General features: G+C 51.3%; 1 protein-coding gene and 1 long non-coding RNA gene across 7 annotated transcripts; one reads left to right on the top strand and one right to left on the bottom strand.

Annotated features, from left to right (window-relative positions):
* Positions 1–669: 669 nt before the first annotated feature.
* On the bottom strand, positions 670–12003 carry PAQR7 (progestin and adipoQ receptor family member 7). 6 transcript variants are annotated; one of them, XM_084875052.1, is made up of 3 exons: positions 11844–11983; positions 7480–7580; positions 670–2679 (listed from the first exon to the last, which is right to left on the bottom strand). In XM_084875052.1, exon 3 carries the CDS (start codon positions 2656–2658, stop codon positions 1612–1614), a length of 1047 nt encoding a protein of 348 aa, XP_084731178.1. In that variant the 5' UTR covers positions 2659–2679; positions 7480–7580; positions 11844–11983; the 3' UTR covers positions 670–1611. The 6 variants fall into 6 exon arrangements, with proteins under 6 accessions (XP_084731178.1, XP_084731177.1, XP_084731180.1 ...); XM_084875051.1 differs by lacking the exon at positions 11844–11983 and adding an exon at positions 9250–10891; XM_084875054.1 differs by lacking the exon at positions 7480–7580 and having other exon boundaries at positions 11844–12003.
* Positions 12004–12132: 129 nt separating this feature from the next.
* On the top strand, positions 12133–17343 carry LOC311618035. The gene is made up of 3 exons (XR_014794212.1): positions 12133–12797; positions 14459–14626; positions 16680–17343. It is a non-coding gene; the product is annotated as an uncharacterized lncRNA (long non-coding RNA).
* The last annotated feature ends 412 nt before the right edge of the window (positions 17344–17755 follow it).

Below are 17755 nucleotides of genomic sequence, written 5' to 3'. Positions count from 1 at the left end.
TATTCCGGGAAATATGCTGTATGGACGCGTTTGAGACTCTGCATAAGAAGCGTGCCTTCTCAGTGGATAGAGCGTGGGCCTGCGGACTGAAGGGTCCCGTTTTCATTTCTACCTTTTGTGGCTTACTGTGGATTTTAGAGAAGATCAAGTGAAGTAACAGTTATGAAAGTACTTTGTAAATTCTGGAAGCCTCAGAAATGCAAAAATGATGGCATCCCACCCTGTCCTTCCATTCCTAACCACAGCCTTCATAGATGTCATATATTTCTTAGGCATTAGGAGGTTTTCTTACCTATACTTTCTAATTTTCCTTCTCTGTACATATACTGCTTGTGTACTCTGAAGAAAGCATTATTATAGAAGTTACATATAGCATACCATGAAAAATTGACATAAAATCCTCCAGGACTGAAGCCCCCAAAATGAAATCTTTGTCAAATTATAAAATGGGATGATGTGTATTTTTAAAACATCCTTTTCACTTCTAAATTTTACTTACTAATAAAACTGCCCTCCACTTTCCTTCCAAAAAATTTTTAAAAGTTCTTACATATAGTACATGAGGCCCCAAGGTCACCTCAGGCAAAGATAAAACAAACAAAGCAAAACCACACCATGCGCAGGCCCCTGGGTCTCCCTGGAACAGGAGACAGAAAACAAAGAGGCAGCTGTTATCACAGTAACTTTATTGCACCCGGGGCATAGCCAAGTCCGGCCCACCCCTCGCTCCAGGCCCCGGAACGCCTTCCGTACCCCGTGGTCTTTGTGCAGGTTTGCCCCTCTGCCTGGAACACCTTTCCTCTTCTCCCTCCGCAAACTCCCATTCGCCCTTCCCAACCCAAAACCCCGAGGGCCCCAGGCCATAGCCATTACTCCCTCCTCAGGGCTTCCCCTGACAGTTCATCCCAAAGTTAAAGTCTCTGATCCTACACTGGTCCGAGGGCCCCGTGGAGACCAGTGGAGACCAGCTGGGAACAGGACGTTTGGAACATGGAGGCCAACGCTAGGAGGATGAGCTCGCTGCAGGGGACAGTGGCTGAGGGACATGGGGCACCGGATGGGAGCCACCTGCACCTAGCACAGTCTTCACCTTCGGGGACTCCGAAGCTCCAAAACTCCAGGCGGGGTCCAGACAATGGTCGGATCCTGCACACACTTTGGTCCTGCCCCTTCCCCACCCACCAATGAGATCGGACACAAGGGACTCGCTGAGGCCTCCTCTGCCTCTCAGCTCAAGTCTAACTCTGGCCAAAATTCCACCTTCACCCCCTCTAGATAATCTGGAGGCCCCGAACCAGAGTCCTGGCCCCCACTGACACCCCCTCAACCCCCCATCCTCACCTGCAGTGAGAGGCAATGTGGGGAGGCGAACCAGGATAGCCACATCTTTATCTCTTTCCCTCTCCCAAGTCAGGGAGTCAGGGCAGGTCCAGGAGCGGACCCCAGAACTCCAAGCCAATCCCTACATCCTTGGTAGCTGAGGTGTGCGCACAGAGACACGGCAGTGCAGACACAAACAACTTTACCAGGCCTTGTTCCCCCTAGATGGAGCCGAGCCCGGACCCCCGGGCTCCCAACTCTCCCTCCCTCCCGACCAGCTGCCACCTCCCTTCACTGGGTCTTCTGATCGAGCTTGCGCCGCACCAGCTGGCTCAGGAGGAACGCGGTGAGGACGCTGCTGCCCACGGTGAGCAGGAAGAGGCCGGAGAAGTTGTGGGGCCAGCGGGTGTGCAGCGGCTCGTAGATGGGCCGCCGGGCCTCGTAGTCCAGCGCCACGGCCTCCAGCTGAGCCAGGGTGCAGAACACCAGGAAGACGTGGAAGAGCTGGTGGCCCTGCCCAAAGAGGTGGCAGCTGCCGGGGAACCAGCGCTCGGGCATGAGGGCCGAGAAGAAAGCCGCGGCCAGCAGGAAGAAGACCACCTGGCACTTGTGGTAGAGAAGAGCGAGGTCCTCGGTGGCCGGGTTGGGGGACACCAGGATGCGGTGCGCGACCGGACTGATGTCCAGCGCGTAGGCCAGCGCCGAGGGCACCTCCTGGCACGTGCGGCCCAGCAGGCCAGGCTTCTGGATGTACTTGTTGTAGCAGGAGCCGGTGCAGGAGAGCCAGGCGAGGAAGGCGGCCGTGGGCAGGAAGATGGCCTGCACCTGGGCGTGCCATGCGGGCTCGATGGCGTAGTAGAAGTGCGCCAGGGCGCTGCCGAACTGGTACACGGCCACGCCCACGTAGTCCAGGAAGAAGAAGCTGTAGTGCCAGAACTCGGACTTGGCCTGCAGGAGGTGCGCCAGGGCGCTGAGGGAGAGGTAGGTGAAGGAGGCGAGGACGATGATGAAGAGGGGCAGGGCGTGGGGGTCTCCCCAGAAGTCCACGGTGCCCAGGAAGACGGCCAGCCGCAGCAGCAGCACCAGGGCGGCCAGCAGGTGTGTCCAGACGTTCACCGCCTCGTTGTGCTGCTGGAACAGCGTGCGGAAGTAGAAGCGCCAGGTCTGGTGCAGCGGCCGGTAGCCCACGTAGATGTACGGCTTCCAGTAGAGGGGCGGCACCTTGGCCCGGTCCACCGTGAACACGGGCTCCGGCTGCCCGGGCGGCTGGGGCTGCTGGCGGGCCTGCCGCAAGCGGGGCAGGAGGTGGCTAAGCTTCTGGGCCACCATGGTGGCCATGGCGGTGGGCTGGGAAGGGAGCTGGGAGAAGGACCAGAGCAGAGTCAGGAGCTGGTGCCTTCACCCCCATGCCCAGTTCCTACTTCCTCCTGCCCGCCCCCTCATCCTGCGCTGAGTTTCAGAAGGAAGGAGGCATGGTCCGGAGGGAGGGCTCAGCTCTGATTCGTGGTGGTCCTGCTCCCTGAATCCCAAATGCCTAGAACAGTGCCTGGCTCACTACCTCAGCCACTTCCGTTCCAGTCCACGCTCCACACAACAGCCCCATGTGTCCTCCTGTGTTTACGCTGCCGTCGGTGGACACCTGGTGGTGACAGTGACCGTGCTAACAGACCAGCTGCCTCTATTTTTAGCCCCTTTAGTCTCCACTAACCCTCCAGGATCTATCCCCGCTGTCATTCCCGGCCGAGTATGGCTCAGCTACAATGTATTCAAATCCAGCCACAGCCTCACCACCTCCTGGCCTGTTTCACACAGGTATGTTTGCATTAGCTGTTCCCTCCACCTGAGATATCGTCCTCACCTTGCTTATCTGGCAAACTCATATTCATCCCTCAAAACCCACTTCCCCTGTGATACTTTCCCTGGCCCCCCGAGCCTCAGATGACAACCTCTCCACTTACGTTCCTACTATCACATGCATATCCTTTGACCATAGAACACTTCGCATGGACGTTGAAAATGTTAATGTGAGCTCATCGAGGCTGGGCAGTTTGTCTCGTTATTTTGTGAACCCCTGGTGCATAGCAGGTAGCTGACACTCAGTGTTTGTTGAGTCAAAGAACAACTAACCGCATTCTGATTAAAAAAAAAAACACCTCATATCCTTTGAGACCCAACAAAAAAGCCACTTTTTTGCTGAATGTTCCAGGAACTTTATCCTTAGAAAACAGCCCTTCCTCTCAGCCACACCCCCACTCAAGAGTTCCCTCCTGCAGCCCTTCCATCCCAGCCATGGCTGCCAATTCCAAAAATAAAAATAAATTATAATCTAATCCCTCAATCTAGCCTTCAAGACTTATGACCTGCTCCCACCCCCAATTCCCATCTAACCCAAATGTCACACCAACTTCCTTTCCCTCCACAAGCTGCCACCTCCAGGGACCTCCTTATTGCCCCCTGCCCACTTTCCCCTGGGGGAAACTTACAATGGGTTAAACAATTTAGCATTTAAAACTCATTCATTCATTCATTCATTCAGCAAATACTGAGTCTTCTACCTCAGGTCCCTGCCCTCAGGGGAGGGCAAAGAGGAAAAGGATCTGGGCCCTGCCCTCAGGCACTTCATGATATGGCAGAGATTATAGAAAGGAAAACAAATCATAGCAAATGCTTGCACTGTGCTTGCAATGTGCCAGACACTGTTTTAAGCATTTTAATGGCCTCATTTACACTTCATAATACCCTGTGAGGTTGATATTATCCCACTTTTCAGATAAGGAAACTGAGGCACAGAGAAGTTAAGTACCATGTTATCCACCTAGCTAGGAAGCAGCAGCAGTACAATCTAAATCCTGTTTCCAATCTTTTGTTTTAATAGATTTTTATTGATTTCACAGAAGAAGGGAGAGGGAGAGAAAGAAACATCAACGATGAGAGAGAATCATTTGATTGGCTGCCTCCTGCATGCCTCACACTGGGGAATCAAGCTCAAAACCTGGGCTTATGCCCTGACCAGGAATCAAACTGTGACCTGCTGGTTCATGGGTTGACACTCAACCACTGAGCCACACTGGCCAGGCCTATTTCCAATCTTTTTTTTTTTTTTTTTTTAATATATTTTATTAATTTACCACAGAGAGAAAGGGAGAGGGATAGAGAGCTAGAAACGTCGATGAGAGAGAAACATCAACCAGCTGCCTCCTGCTGGGGTGTGCCTGCAACCAATGTACATGCCCTTGACCGGAATTGAACCTGGGACCTTTCAGTCTGCAGACAGACGCTCTATCCACTGAGCCAAACCAGTTTCGGCCCAATTTCCAATCTTAATCATTACTCTACACCAGCGTTTTTCAACCGCTGTTCCGCGGCACACTAGTGTGCCGCGAGATGTTGCCTGGTGTGCCGTAGGTGCAGACAAGACAAGAATTTTATAATTTTTCACTATTTTGTTTACTTAATATTTCATAATAAAGTAATTATAAAATACTTTCTTTGTGTTTATTTGATTCCTATTCAAGAGAATTACTTTATATATAGTCAATATAGGCACAGAGTTAAATTTTTTTACATTTTCTAATGGTGGTGTGCCTCGTGATTTTTTTCATGAAACAAGTGTGCCTTTGCCCAAAAAAGGTTGAAAAACACTGCTCTACACTGCTCTTTGCAAGATAAGATGGCAAGTGCTATTAATCATTTCATAATTATATGCTATCTTTTTTTTAAAAAAAATTTTATTGATTTATTACAGAGAGGAAGGGAGAGGAATAGAGAGTTAGAAACATTGATGAGAGAGAAACATCCATTAGCTGCCTCCTGCACACTCCCCACTGGGGATGTGCCCACAAAAAGGTACATGCCCTTGACCGGAATCAAACCCGGGACCCTTCAGTCCACAGGCCAGCGCTCTATCCACTGAGCCAAACCGGTTAGGGCTATGCTATCGTTTTTTAGTACCATTTATCTGCACCAGTTCCTTTAGTCAGGTTATCATTCATTATTCAGCATCTCATTCATTAAATCCAACATCTATTAAAAAACCTGCACCTGCCAGACAACTCCCCTCCATCAAACAAGTTCCCTCCAACAAGCTTACTGAACTCAGCAGCCAGGTTTTCTGTGCATCACTCATCAGATTTATCACTACTACATTTGCATCAGATTTTATTACATCTACTCTTGCACTGCAAGAGGCAAGGAGACCTGGGCAGGAAGGGCATTCATGGTCTCTACCACCAGCAAATGGTCCAGGCGGCCCACACGCCTCCTCGCCCCCACCAGCCTAATTTGCATCTGTAAGCTCCTCCCACACACTTCTGGAGCCGCTCTGGTCCGGAGCCTTTCCTGGTCCAGTGGGGAGACAGGTGTGAAAGAAGTCACTACTCTACCGCACGAGAGATGCTACAACAGGGGAGCCCAGGACTCTCCCACTTCCTGTTCCCCAAACAGAACGGGTTTGGGAAGCAGACCTTGCTGATGGACTAATATCTGGGACCACTGCCATCCCCAACATGAAAACCCCTGTCCTGCCTTGCTGGTTGGGGAATCCTTATTGGACCTTCTCCTCCTCAAGAGAGTGGGCTACCACCTCAGCAATCTGGCCTCCATCCTTGTCTGCAACTTTTTCCTCCCAACTTGGAACCTCAGGGAGCAAAAAGGGCCTCTGAAAGCATCTCCTGCGGCTCCTTTGTGAGGAAACAAGAGCCCAGAGGCAGAGGACTTTCCCAGAGTTGCCCAATCCAGCCAGGGTTCCGTCCCACTACAGGGACAAAGACCAGGCTGACATGCTACGGTGGCCTCGTTCCTGGGTCTCTGTGATCCCTTAGGTCAGTCAAATGCTCCCTACCCCACGTGTAGAACTTCCCAAGGCATCGCAGAATAGTGAAGGCTCTGAGAAGTCTGCAGGAAAGAAGCCTGCTTCCTTCTGTTATTGAACCAAGCTTATGTGGCCGACAATTCCTTTCTCAGGAACAATCTATATATATATATATAATAGAGACGTATGCTAATTAACCAGGACACCATAATAGGTCAGCCGGACAGGAGCAGGTTGCGTGCTCAGCGGCAGGGGTGGGGCGGCTGGGGCCTCCGCACCTGCCTGGGGGAGGAAGGGCCTGATCAGCAGCAGCCGAAGCTGCTTCAAGGGCCAGAGAGGGAGGCAGATCGACTCAAGGGTGGGTGGCGCTTTGCGATTTCGAATCCTAATTATATTATAAAGCTAGCTGAAATGTAATAAGTGTTGCAATTAGTTCTCATAACTAGTCTGTGAGGTAAGTAGTGTTATGCCATTTTGTTGTTCGGGATAGTGAAACTCAGAGGTTAGCTTCTTGCCCTCAGTTACACAGGGACACACAGAGAGAGGTGGAGCCGGGACTGGACCCAGCTCTCTGACTGCAGAGCGCAGACTCTGAGCCACTCAGCTGATGCCCCACCTCCTGTCACCCCGCTCTGCATCCCACAGAACCACTTTGGAAAACACTGGTCTACAGCGGGCAACCAAGTCCTTTCCTGTGCATTATTCTCTTGGGCTTCTAGCAGCTGTCTCACACCCAGGGACCTGTCTCCCCCCTGTTAGCAGCTACCCACTGGCTCTGCACCAGGGAAGCCCTGGCTCCTAGCCACCTCTTCTTTCACAGCCTTCCCCTCCCCCCAGGCACCGTGGGCCCTACACACAAAACCCAGAGGCCACACACTGAGGTGGCAGAGGTCCTGCCGCCCTACCTCCTCCAGAGCTCAGCCGGAGGTGAGGGTGGGTACACCCGCAGGGCAATCTCTGAGGCCTGCCCACCAGGCTGCCAGGACCCACCTCGTCCAGGCCCCCTGTCACTGCTTACCTAGGGGCTTCTCTAGAGCCTGGGTGGATGACGTCTGTGGGACTAGGCAAATTCACCAGATGCCAGGCACTGGGTGGCACTTCCCACAGGTCAGGGTCACTAGGGGCGGGGTTTCAAGGGACTGGAGGTGTCTTGTGTGATGTCACCAGAGGGTGGGGCTAAAAACAACCTCCACTCCTCTCCCCTCCCCCCATCACCACTCCCACATTGGCCAAATCCAGGCTAACCTCAGCCCTCCTGGATGGACCTAAGCTGCAGGAGGAAACTCACCACTAACCTCCGCATGAAACAACCCGGAAAACCAAAAGCTGGCTGAAAAGCTGTGACTTACCCAAGACCACACAGCAAGGCAGGCAAAGTTGGGCTGAGACCAGTTGTCCAGGGCCTGGTTGATGGATATCAGGCAAACTTGACTGGCTCTTGTCCCTTATCCTATATAATTAAAGGCTAATATGCAAATTGACCAAAAGGCAGAATGCTATGACACACACTGACCACCAGGGGGCAGTCACTCAATGAAGGAGCTGCCTCCTGGTGGTCAGTCACTCCCACAGGGGGAGCACTGCTCAGCCAGAAGCAGGGTTCAGGCTGGTGAGCACAGTGGCAGTGGTGGGAGCCTCTCCCGTCTCCAGGGCTGTGCTAAGGATGTCCGACTGCTGGGGGCCTAAGCCATCAGTCGGACATCCCCTAAGGGCTCTCAGGCTGTGAGAGGGTGCAGGCCAGGCTGAGGGACCCCCCACTCTGAGTGCACCAATTTCAAGCACAGGGACTCTAGTTCAGAATAAAAGGAAGTTAGGAATAAAAAGCAGATGCTATAAAGGCTCGTGAATGGACTTCAGACTCAGACAAACCAAGTTTGGCTCCTGATTCCACAACATAGTAACTGTGAGACCCAAGACAAGTGATTTACCTTCTCTGATCCTTAGCTCCCTCATGGCAATTATAATATCTACCTTGTAGGTTGTTGGAAAAATTAAATTTATTAGAACAAAGTTTTAGCACATTTTAGGAACTCAGTAAATAACTGCTATTGTTATTAATTATTAATAGTAATAGTGATTAATTATTATTAATAGCAGTTGCAGGCTCTGTCTTTCCCTCTATCTCCCACTCTCTCTAAAAATCAATGGAAAAATATCCCCGGGCAAAGATTGATAAAACAAAAAACTCAGTCCTCTTTTAACTCTCAATCGCTGGTCCCACTGGATTTGGGTCCTTTAGAAAGATAACTGTGTCTCTTTAAATGTTTACCTTTCTCTGAGGGTGCACTTAGAGACAGGGAAATTTGGCTAGAGTTTGGGCTTCTGGGACACTGACCTTATTAAATAAATTGTTCTCAGCAAAGACCCTATAGAGGAACCCCTCCGGATTCACAGAGGCCTGAAGACTTACACGTGGCCCACAGGCCCAGGAGGGGAGCTGGGAAGTGTGGCCCCAGGGAAGGGCTGCAGCCCGCAGCCCCGCAGCCTCACGGCCCCATCCCTGAACAAGTAGGGCAGAGAGCCAAGGAGGGAAACCGTGCTGGCAGGGAATCCAAAGGCATGTGGCCTGGCTGGGCATGTCTTACAAGTTTGGGAGGCTTTCAGGTTGGCAGAGCCTCAGAACTGAAATCTCGGGGCCTTAGTGGAGTTCCTGTCAGTCTGAGCAGCTCCTTCTACCCCCCCCCCCTCCCATCTCCCCAGCCCTCCCGATTCCCATTCCCCTTTTCCTAAACTGAAGGTCCATCTTCCCGCCTTGATCCCCAACCAAGGCTCACCACCCTCTGTTCCTTGGGGGTCTCTCCACCAGATACACCATCAAAGGGTCCCTAAGGCCCCTGGGGGCAAAGCAGAGGACCGGGTTGTGGGGAGGGGTCCTAAAGGAGCTTTGGAGTGGGGGAGCACCAGCTTACACCCATCCCACAGGTTTTACTCGGTGCCTGCTTCACGCCAGGCACAAGGACCACTGCCAGGGCTGGAGCACATGGTGAATGAAGCAGACAGCAGCCTGCCTGACAAACCAAACCAACCAAATGCCTGAGGGTCTCGGCAAACCCAGCCCAGACAGAAGCCACCCAGCTGACGGCAGAGAGCACCGCTGCCAGAGGGCATCCACCACTCACCTGAGCGGACTAGTTCAGAAGCCAGGCCCCCATTTTCAAGTGAAAATTGCGTTTCAAGACTGGAGCCTAGCAGCTGTGCGACTTGCCTCTCTGAGCCTGCTTTCCTCCTTTATAACCAGAGACTAACAATTAACCACCTCAGGGCTCTTGCAAAAGCAAGAGAGCAAAACAGTCCCGGCTGCTGGGTGTTGGCTCTGGCACAGCCTGGGCTCCCGTTTCTGCTGGGAGCTGCTCCCGGCTCGGCCACGCGGTCTCTGTGTGACCTTGGACAAGTCCATTCCCCTTTGGGCTTTTTCTCTCCAAATACCAAGGAGAGTGACTTCACCAGGAACTTCAAAGGGCCCTTCGGTCCCTGAGACATACCAGCATTTGTGTCAGGCCTACGGTGTGCCAGGCCTGAAGCTTCCACATGAACAAAGCAGTTAACATACCACCACCCTCTTCGAATAATAGCCCAGCTAATTAACAGTGAAGGGTAACGCCTAAGGATATTCATTTCTTAACCTTTTGGAGTTTAATAGCCTACCTAAAAAAAAACAAAAACAGCTATTCATAAATATTATTTGGTTATCATCCCACTTCCTCTTTGCCTCCTGGTATGTAAAATGCAGTTGGCTGTGCAGGTCCATTTATACATGGGCTTCTTATAAATAAATAAGTATAGTACATACATGTATTTTCCTTACAGTACATACATGTATTTTCCTTTTCTTAATAACATTTTGTTTCTCTAGCTTGTTATTATGAGAATACAGTATATAATACATATAACATGTAAAACACACGCTAATCAACTGTCTATGTTATTGGTAAAGCTTCCTGTCAACAGTAGGCTATTTGTCGTTAAGTTCTGGGGGGGGATCAAAAGTTTATAAGCAGATTTTTGACTGGGGGTGGGAAGCACCCCAACGCCCTCCTTGTTCAAGGTTCAAAGGCACTGCTGCTTTTCTAGGCTCTGATGGTTCAGCACGCTCCCTTAAAGACCACGGGAAGCAAAGTTCACATGCATGACGTACAAATAGCAGGAAGGCCAGACCTGAATTCATACCGGCGCTGTCAGAGGTGAACTCTCAGAGGGACACTGCCACAGATGACACGGTTTGACACAGCCCGGAACGTTAATAAGGTTAGGCACCAGCATTAATAATTTACAGTCGCTTGCTGTTTACAAAGAACTTTAATAATTTACAGTCACTTGCTGTTTACAACCCTTTCGACCTGCAGCCTAAGCCGGTGTCACAGCTCCAGGATGGCGGGGCACGGCCCGTCCATCCGACTCTGAGCCAGCTCTCCTGCCCTCCTCTGCGGCCAACTCCCAGGCAGCCGTGGGTGGCCACAGGTTATACCAGCCAAGCCTTCATCCCCGGCTGGCGGCATCTGGGTCACCCGCCTAAAGGCAAACCAGTTCCCCAACTCAGCCCCGTGCATTTAAAGAAACTATCTTCCAAAACTGAACAGAAACCATTTTTGGATTTTGGTAACTGCACTTGGGGCCTCCGTTTGTACTGAACAAAGTAATCAGAATGAAAGAAATAACTTCAGGGAGCCCGGGCCGGTTTGGCTCAATAGATAGAGCGGCCTGCGGACTCAAGGGTCCCAGGTTCTATTCCGGTCAAGGGCATGTGCAGGAGGCAGCTGATGGATGTTTCTCTCTCATTGATGTTTCTAACTCTCTGTCCTTCTCCCATCCTCTCTGTAAAAAATCATATATATATATATATATATATATATATATATATATATATATATATATATAGTTTTTAAATAAATAACTTGAGGGAATTCTTCTGGAGCTCTGAGCACAGGGAAGAGCCTGGAGGAAAGCAGAGCCAGAGAGGGCGGGTAAGCCGGTACAGCCTGTCGGCAGAGACAGAATCAGCCCGGGTTCCACCGCTGACAGCCAGAAGCCCCCGCGCAGGGGACGGAGCCGGAGGGGGAGTCCTTCCCCACGGGCCCAGAGGCGGCCCAAGCCCCTCGACACCCCTCAGAAAGCGTCAGGGCCACCCCCACCCCCAGGTGCAGCCAGGCCCCGAGAATCCATCCAACTCACACTCCCCGCTGGGCCTGGCCGGGCCATCGGCCGGAAACTTCTGGTCCCCAAGCCCGCGGGCTCCAGGCGGACGCTGAGGGCGGTGTGAGCCCATCTCCCCCTCCCGCCCTGGGTGCGGGGATCCCCCCGCAAACACACACACACACACACACACACACACACACACACACACACACCCGCTCCTCACACCGGGGCTTCCCATCGCCGGCGGCTCAGGCTCCGCGGAGCAAACCGCTCCCCGCCCCGCGGAGCCCGCACTTTCCCCGCTCACACCCGCCCGGCCGGCCCCCGGGTTCCTCCGGAGGAAGCAGCGCCTCCTCCCGCGCCCCCTCCGCCCGGTCCCCGCTATGCTGCCGCCCTCCCGCCCCTGCCGCCCCCCTCCGCCCGGTCCCCGCTATGCTGCCGCCCTCCCGCCTCCGCCCGCCCCCGCCCCCGCCCCGCAGGGAGCCCTCGGCGGCTTCCCGGGCGGCCCTGCCCCTCGCTCTCCCCGGACCCCCGCCCGCAGCTCACACTCGGCCCCGCGCCCCGCGCCCCGGGCCGGTACCTGGGCGGGCGGAGCGGAGGGAGCGGGAGGCGTCCGGGCCGCGAGCGCAGATAAAGGGGCGGCCCCACCCCGAGCCGGAGGAGCCGGCGGCGGGAGCAGCGGGGCCTCGGCCTCCGCCCGGCCTCTGTCCGCCGAGGCCTGGGCGACCGCCAGCTCACTCCGCCCCTCCCTCCCCCTCCTCCTCCCCCCAGCGCCCTCCCGCCCCCCCTGCCCCTCCCTCCTCCTCCCTCCCCCGCCCTCTCCTCCCCCCACCGTCCTCCCTCTCCTCTTCTCCACCCCCCACCCTCCGCGTCCACTTGTTGCGCGCGGAGGCGGAAGGGTCACTCCTGCGGTCGCGGTGCAGATGGGGAAACGGAGGCCCGAGTCCCAGGCTCGGCGCCGGGCACCGCGGAAGCTCTCACTGAGCGGCTCCCGCCGGCCGCGGCCTTGAACCCCCAGCTCTGGAGCCTGGGCCTTCCTGCTGGCTTGGTCCGGAGGGAGCCGGTTGTAGCAGGAGCAGGACGGGTTCCCAGCTAGAGCTCGGGAAAGCCCACACACCCCAGCCCCCCTTCACTGCTTCTGCTGGAGCCAGTCTGGCCGTCCCCATCCTCATGTGTGCTGGGGGAGGTGGGGGGGCACCTCACCCCTGCACCCCGGCCTTCCTCAGGTGCCCACCTAAAGCCCGTCCTTGGGCAGCGTCTCCGGATCTGCTCAACCCCAGCACTTCGCTGAGCTGTATTAACAAGCCCACAAATGCTCCCTAGTGTCAGTGTCCTCTCCCCGGAGGGGGAGCACCAGAGGGTGAGGGACCCCTGCGCAGAGTAGGCCCTCAGTAAATGGCATTAACTGGAGATATTGTTCACTCCTCAGGGTGCAAAGACTTGGACCAGGCAGAGTGGGGAGACACCCACTCCATCTTGGGAGCACACAGCCAAGTCCTTGCCCTACTCCGAACTCGCCAGTGACCTTGGGCAAGTATGTTCTCTCGGGGCCTCACTTTTATTTCCTGTAAAATGGAGACAACACTGCCCTGGCCGGGCCGGGCTCAGTTGGTTCCAGTGTCCTCCTTGTGAGGAGCGGCTGCGGGTTCCATTCACAGTGCACACACCTCGGTAGCAGGTTTGTTCTTTGGTTAGGGTGCATACAGCAGGCAGCCAATCAATGTTTCTCTTTTCTCTCTTCTCTTCTCTCCTTTCCCGCCTTCTCTCTCTCCCTCTCTCTCTCTCTCTCTCTCTCTCTCTCTCTCTCTCTCTCTCTCTCCTCCCCCCCCCCTCTTCTTTCCTCTCTCTCGGAAAATCAAATTTTAAAAAAAACATATCCTCAGGGGAGGATTTTTATTTATTTATTTTTTAAAAAATATATATATTTTATTGATTTTTTACAGAGAGGAAGGGAAAGAGATAGAGAGCTAGAAACATCGATGAGAGAGAAACATCGACCAGCTGCCTCTTGCACACCCCCGACTGGGGATGTGCCCGCAACCAATGTACATGCCCTTGGCCGGAATCGAACCTGGGACTTTTCAGTCCGCAGACCGACGCTCTACCGCTGAGCCAAACCGGTTTCGGCTCAGGGGAGGATTTTTAAAAAAGAAAAAGAAAAGAAAAACACTGGAGATAATACCAACCCACTGGGTTGTTAAGAGGATTAAATAAAAGGTGGATTCTTTGTCAAATGCTATGTATTGGAGGAATGTATATTCCTTACTATAATAAAATGTATATAATTATAATATGATAGGATGAAACCGGTCTCTGCTTCGACAGGTTAGACAAACCCATAGAAATTAGTTAAATCTCCATTACTCACGGGGATAGGAAAGGTGTCGTAGAAAATGTAATCATTTAGAAAAGGTAGGGTATAGAAAATTAAAACAAGGAAGGACATGATGGAGATTGTATGCTCTACGATGGGATATATTCTATCATAGTGAATAATATTTTAAAACGTGGAAGGTTACTTGGATTCAGCTTCCATTTGGAATACCTGCTTTGTACTCAGCTTAATTTTATATTTTTTATTTTATTTTTTAAAATATATTTTATTGGTTTTTTACAGAGAGGAAAGGAGAGGGAGTGAGAGCCAGAAATGTCGATGAGAGAGAAACATCAACCAGCTGCCTCCTGCACACCCCCTACCGGGGATGCGCCCTCAACCAATGCACATGCCCCTGACCGGAATCGAACCCGGGACCTTTCAGTCTGCAGACCTACGTTCTACCACTGAGCCAAACCGGTTTCGGCAATTTTATATTTTTTTAAAATGCATTTTCATTGATTTCAGAGAGGGAGAGAGAGCAACAGAAACATCAATGATGAGAGAGAATCATTGATTGGCTGCCTCCTGCACACCCCCACTAGGGATGGAGCCCCCAACCCAGATCTGATTGGTCACTGCTATATCCCCAGGACTAGAACAGTAGGCGCTCAACAGAGATCAATGGAACAGAGATCAATTGAGGGGAAAAAGGGAGGGAAGGAGGGAGGGACACAAAGATGTCTTTACATGTGGAGCAGGCCTAGGCATGGGAAGCAAAACCTTTGAGTCGTCTGAAGTTGTCCTCTTACGTTGTCAGAGTGCTGAAACTTTCACGACTTACAGTGATTGGGAACTTTTTCTTTTTTTTTTAACCTGAGCTTGTCCAGTAGAGTGATGGGACCTGCTCCAGGTTTTAACTCAGGGACAAGAGGACCCAACCTGCAGAAAGCGTCTACACAGGCAGCGGGGGTCAAAGGCAAAGCTGTTTTCCTTGCTACGACAGTCACACATCCCCCTTGTTCCATCTGCTGGGACCACATGCACATGTATGTATGCTCCCCTTTCCTTTGCATAAACGTAGTTACCATTCAGATTTGCTGCCTTCCTTTCCTATTTAACTACTCTGGAGGTCATTCTTGTGTACACAGGAAAGGCTTCCTCATTCCCCTTCATGGCTGAATAGTTTCCACTGTATGTATAGGTCATAATTTACTTAACCAATCTCCTGTTTATGAACATCTAAATAGTTTCCAGTTTTTTGCGAATAAACAGTGCTGCGATGAGTAACCTCCCATTCACCTGCATCGTTTTGCCCGGGTGCAAGGACATTTGTGAGATGCGGTCCTCGAAACAGAGGGGCCAGGCCCCCGGGAGAATTGGGAGAGATTGCTTCACCTTGGGCTAGCTTGCAGTTTACACTCCCCCCAGCAATGTATAAAAAGTGCCCCTTCCCCAACCTTTTGGGCTCTGCTGATTTGCTAGGTGAAAAATGGAATCTTGGTTTTCTTTTACTTCACTTTTTAAAAAAATATTTTATTGATTTTTTTTACAGAGAGGTAGAGTTAGAAACATTGATGAGAGAAAATATCCATCAGCTGCCTCTTGCACACCCCCTACTGAGGATGTGCCCGCAACCAAGGTACATGCCCTTGGCCGGAATCGAACCTGGGATCCTTCAGTCCGCAGGCCGATGCTCTGTCCACTGAGCCAAACCTGTTAGGGCTTACTTCGTATTTCTAATACTATGGTTGCTTCCTGTAAAACACGTGGTTTTGAACGCTGCAGAGTGGAGGGTGTGTCTAGGTTAATGCAGGACCCACAGCTCCCTGGGGGCAGTCACAGAGGCTGCACACGGGCCAGGCACACGGGACGTTATTCCCAAGGGCACAGCCAGCATGCGGATTGGATAAAAGCCACCGTGAAGCCTGTTTACCCCTGGAAGGGAGACTGTCCATCTTCCCCTGATAATGCCAAGGGGTCAGCCAAGATGAAGCAGCTGACATGCTTTGCCTGCAAGCCATTCGGGACTGGCTTTATGATGACCAGATATCTACCTACTGACGACACCCATGACCCAGGCCATGGTAAATGTTGTAAAACATCTAGATTGTGCCTGGCTCTCTGCTCAGTCCTGGGAAAAGGAAGATGAATTACATGTTGTCCCTATCCTCAACATTAGTCATGATCAGTGTGATTTTTCCAGGGAAACACATAGTCACTTTAAAAAACAACAACAACAACAACAAAAACTCTATTGATTAGAGAGAGAAAGGGAGAAAAACATTGACTTGTTGTTCCACTTATTTATGCGCTCATTGGTTGCTTCCTGTATGTGCCTTGATTGGGGATCAAACCCATAACTTTGGCCTATGGGGAGGATATTCTAACCAACTGACCTACCCAGCCAGGGCTGATCCTAAAATCTATATAAAAATGCAAAGAATCTAAAATAGCCAAAACAATACTGAAAATGGAACAAAGCAGAGGATTTTCACTTCCTGATTTCAAAGGACAATATCAAACTATGTAACTAAAACACTGTGTTACTGGCATAAGAATAGAGACATAAATCAATGGAACAGAATTGAGAGTCCAGAAATAAACCCTTATATTTCTGATAAAGTAACTAAAGAAGGATAAATCAGACTTATATTTTCAAATATCACATGTCCGCTAAAAAACCTGTATCTAGGATATAGAAAGAACTGTACAACTCAATAAAATGGTAAACAATTTAATTTAAAGAATTTGAATAGACTTTTCACCAAAGAAGCTACCCGTGTTTCCCCGAAAATAAGACATCCTTCGAAAATAAGACCTAGCGCATGGAAAGATAAGACATCCCCTGAAAATAAGACCTAGCGCAACTTGGAGAGAAAAAATTAATATAAGACACTGTCTTATTTTCGGGGAAACAGGGTATATAAATGGCAAATAAACACGAGTAGATACTCAGCATCATTGGTCGTTATGAGAAGGCTAAAACAGGCTAATTCCAAATGTAACTCTGATATTTGGGGGCTAGTGATCTGAATCCATGTCAGCAAGCTCAGTGTACATTCTTGGCAACCTATAATTAAGTCACTACCTCCTTCCCAGATACTGGTCTTGCAGAACCTGTCACTGTGAACAGTGCACTGCCCCGGAGGGAGGGTTATTAACGCTGGCGCCAGGCCAGACCATCAGATACGGCCTGGAGACCCGCAACCCCTGGGGGCTGTCCTGCAAGGCCTGCGAAAAGGACCAGAAGCATAATCCATATTTGTGGGACGAAGACCACAGGGAGATGTACAAAGGGCCTCATATATGTTTCTACACTCAGATTTGGAAAGTTATTCCGAGTCTGCCGGTGTATTAAACAGTGTCCCTCCTCTTCTTTAGAACATTGCTTGGTTTTTCTGCAACAGTTATAGGAACACAAGTCAAAACCACAATGAGTTTCAACTGCTCCCCCACTAGAATGGTTATAATTAAAAAGAATAGAAACAAGTGTAGAGGAAATTGGAAACTTATACAGTGCTGATGGGAGTGTAGAACTGGTGCAGCCACTTTAGAAAACAATTTGGCACTTTCCCACAGAGTTAAACACAGTTAAATGATCCAGCAATTTCACTTCTAGGAATATGCCATAAAAGAGAATTGAAAATATACATCCACACAAAGACCTACACAAAGGTTCAGAGAAGCATCCTATATAATAAAGAGGCAACATGCAAATTGACTATCACACCCTCACACAAGATGGCCGCCCCCATGTGGTCACAAGATGGCCTCCACAAGATGGCCGGCAAGGGAGGGTAGTTGGGGGCAATGAAGTTGGCAGGGGGGGCAGTTATGGGCGACTGGGTTGGCAGGGGAGGGCAGTTGGGGCGACTGGGCTGGCAGGGGAGCAGTTAGGTGACAATCAGGCTAGCAGGGGCGTGATTAGAGGGTTATCAGGCTGGCAGGAAGAAGCGGTTAGGGGCAATCAGGCAGGCAGGCAGGCAAGTGGTTGGGAGCCAGCAGTCCTGGGTTGTGACAGGGATGTCCGACTGCCAGGTCAGGCCCAATCCCTGTGGGCAAGGGAGAAGGAAAATGGTGTTTCCTCTCCACTTTTGCCATATGAGGCTGGATGGAATCCAGATGATTCCCAATTCCCTGAATTCCCAGCAAGAGCACCTGGGCAGGAGAGTTGG

The sequence above is a fragment of the Pipistrellus hanaki genome, assembly GCF_964339955.1.
Source record: "Pipistrellus hanaki genome assembly, chromosome: 2".
In the NCBI taxonomy this organism is placed as follows: Eukaryota; Metazoa; Chordata; class Mammalia; order Chiroptera; family Vespertilionidae; genus Pipistrellus; species Pipistrellus hanaki.
The sequence above is the reverse complement of the archived record's forward strand: the minus strand, read 5'-3'. Positions and strand labels throughout refer to the sequence as shown.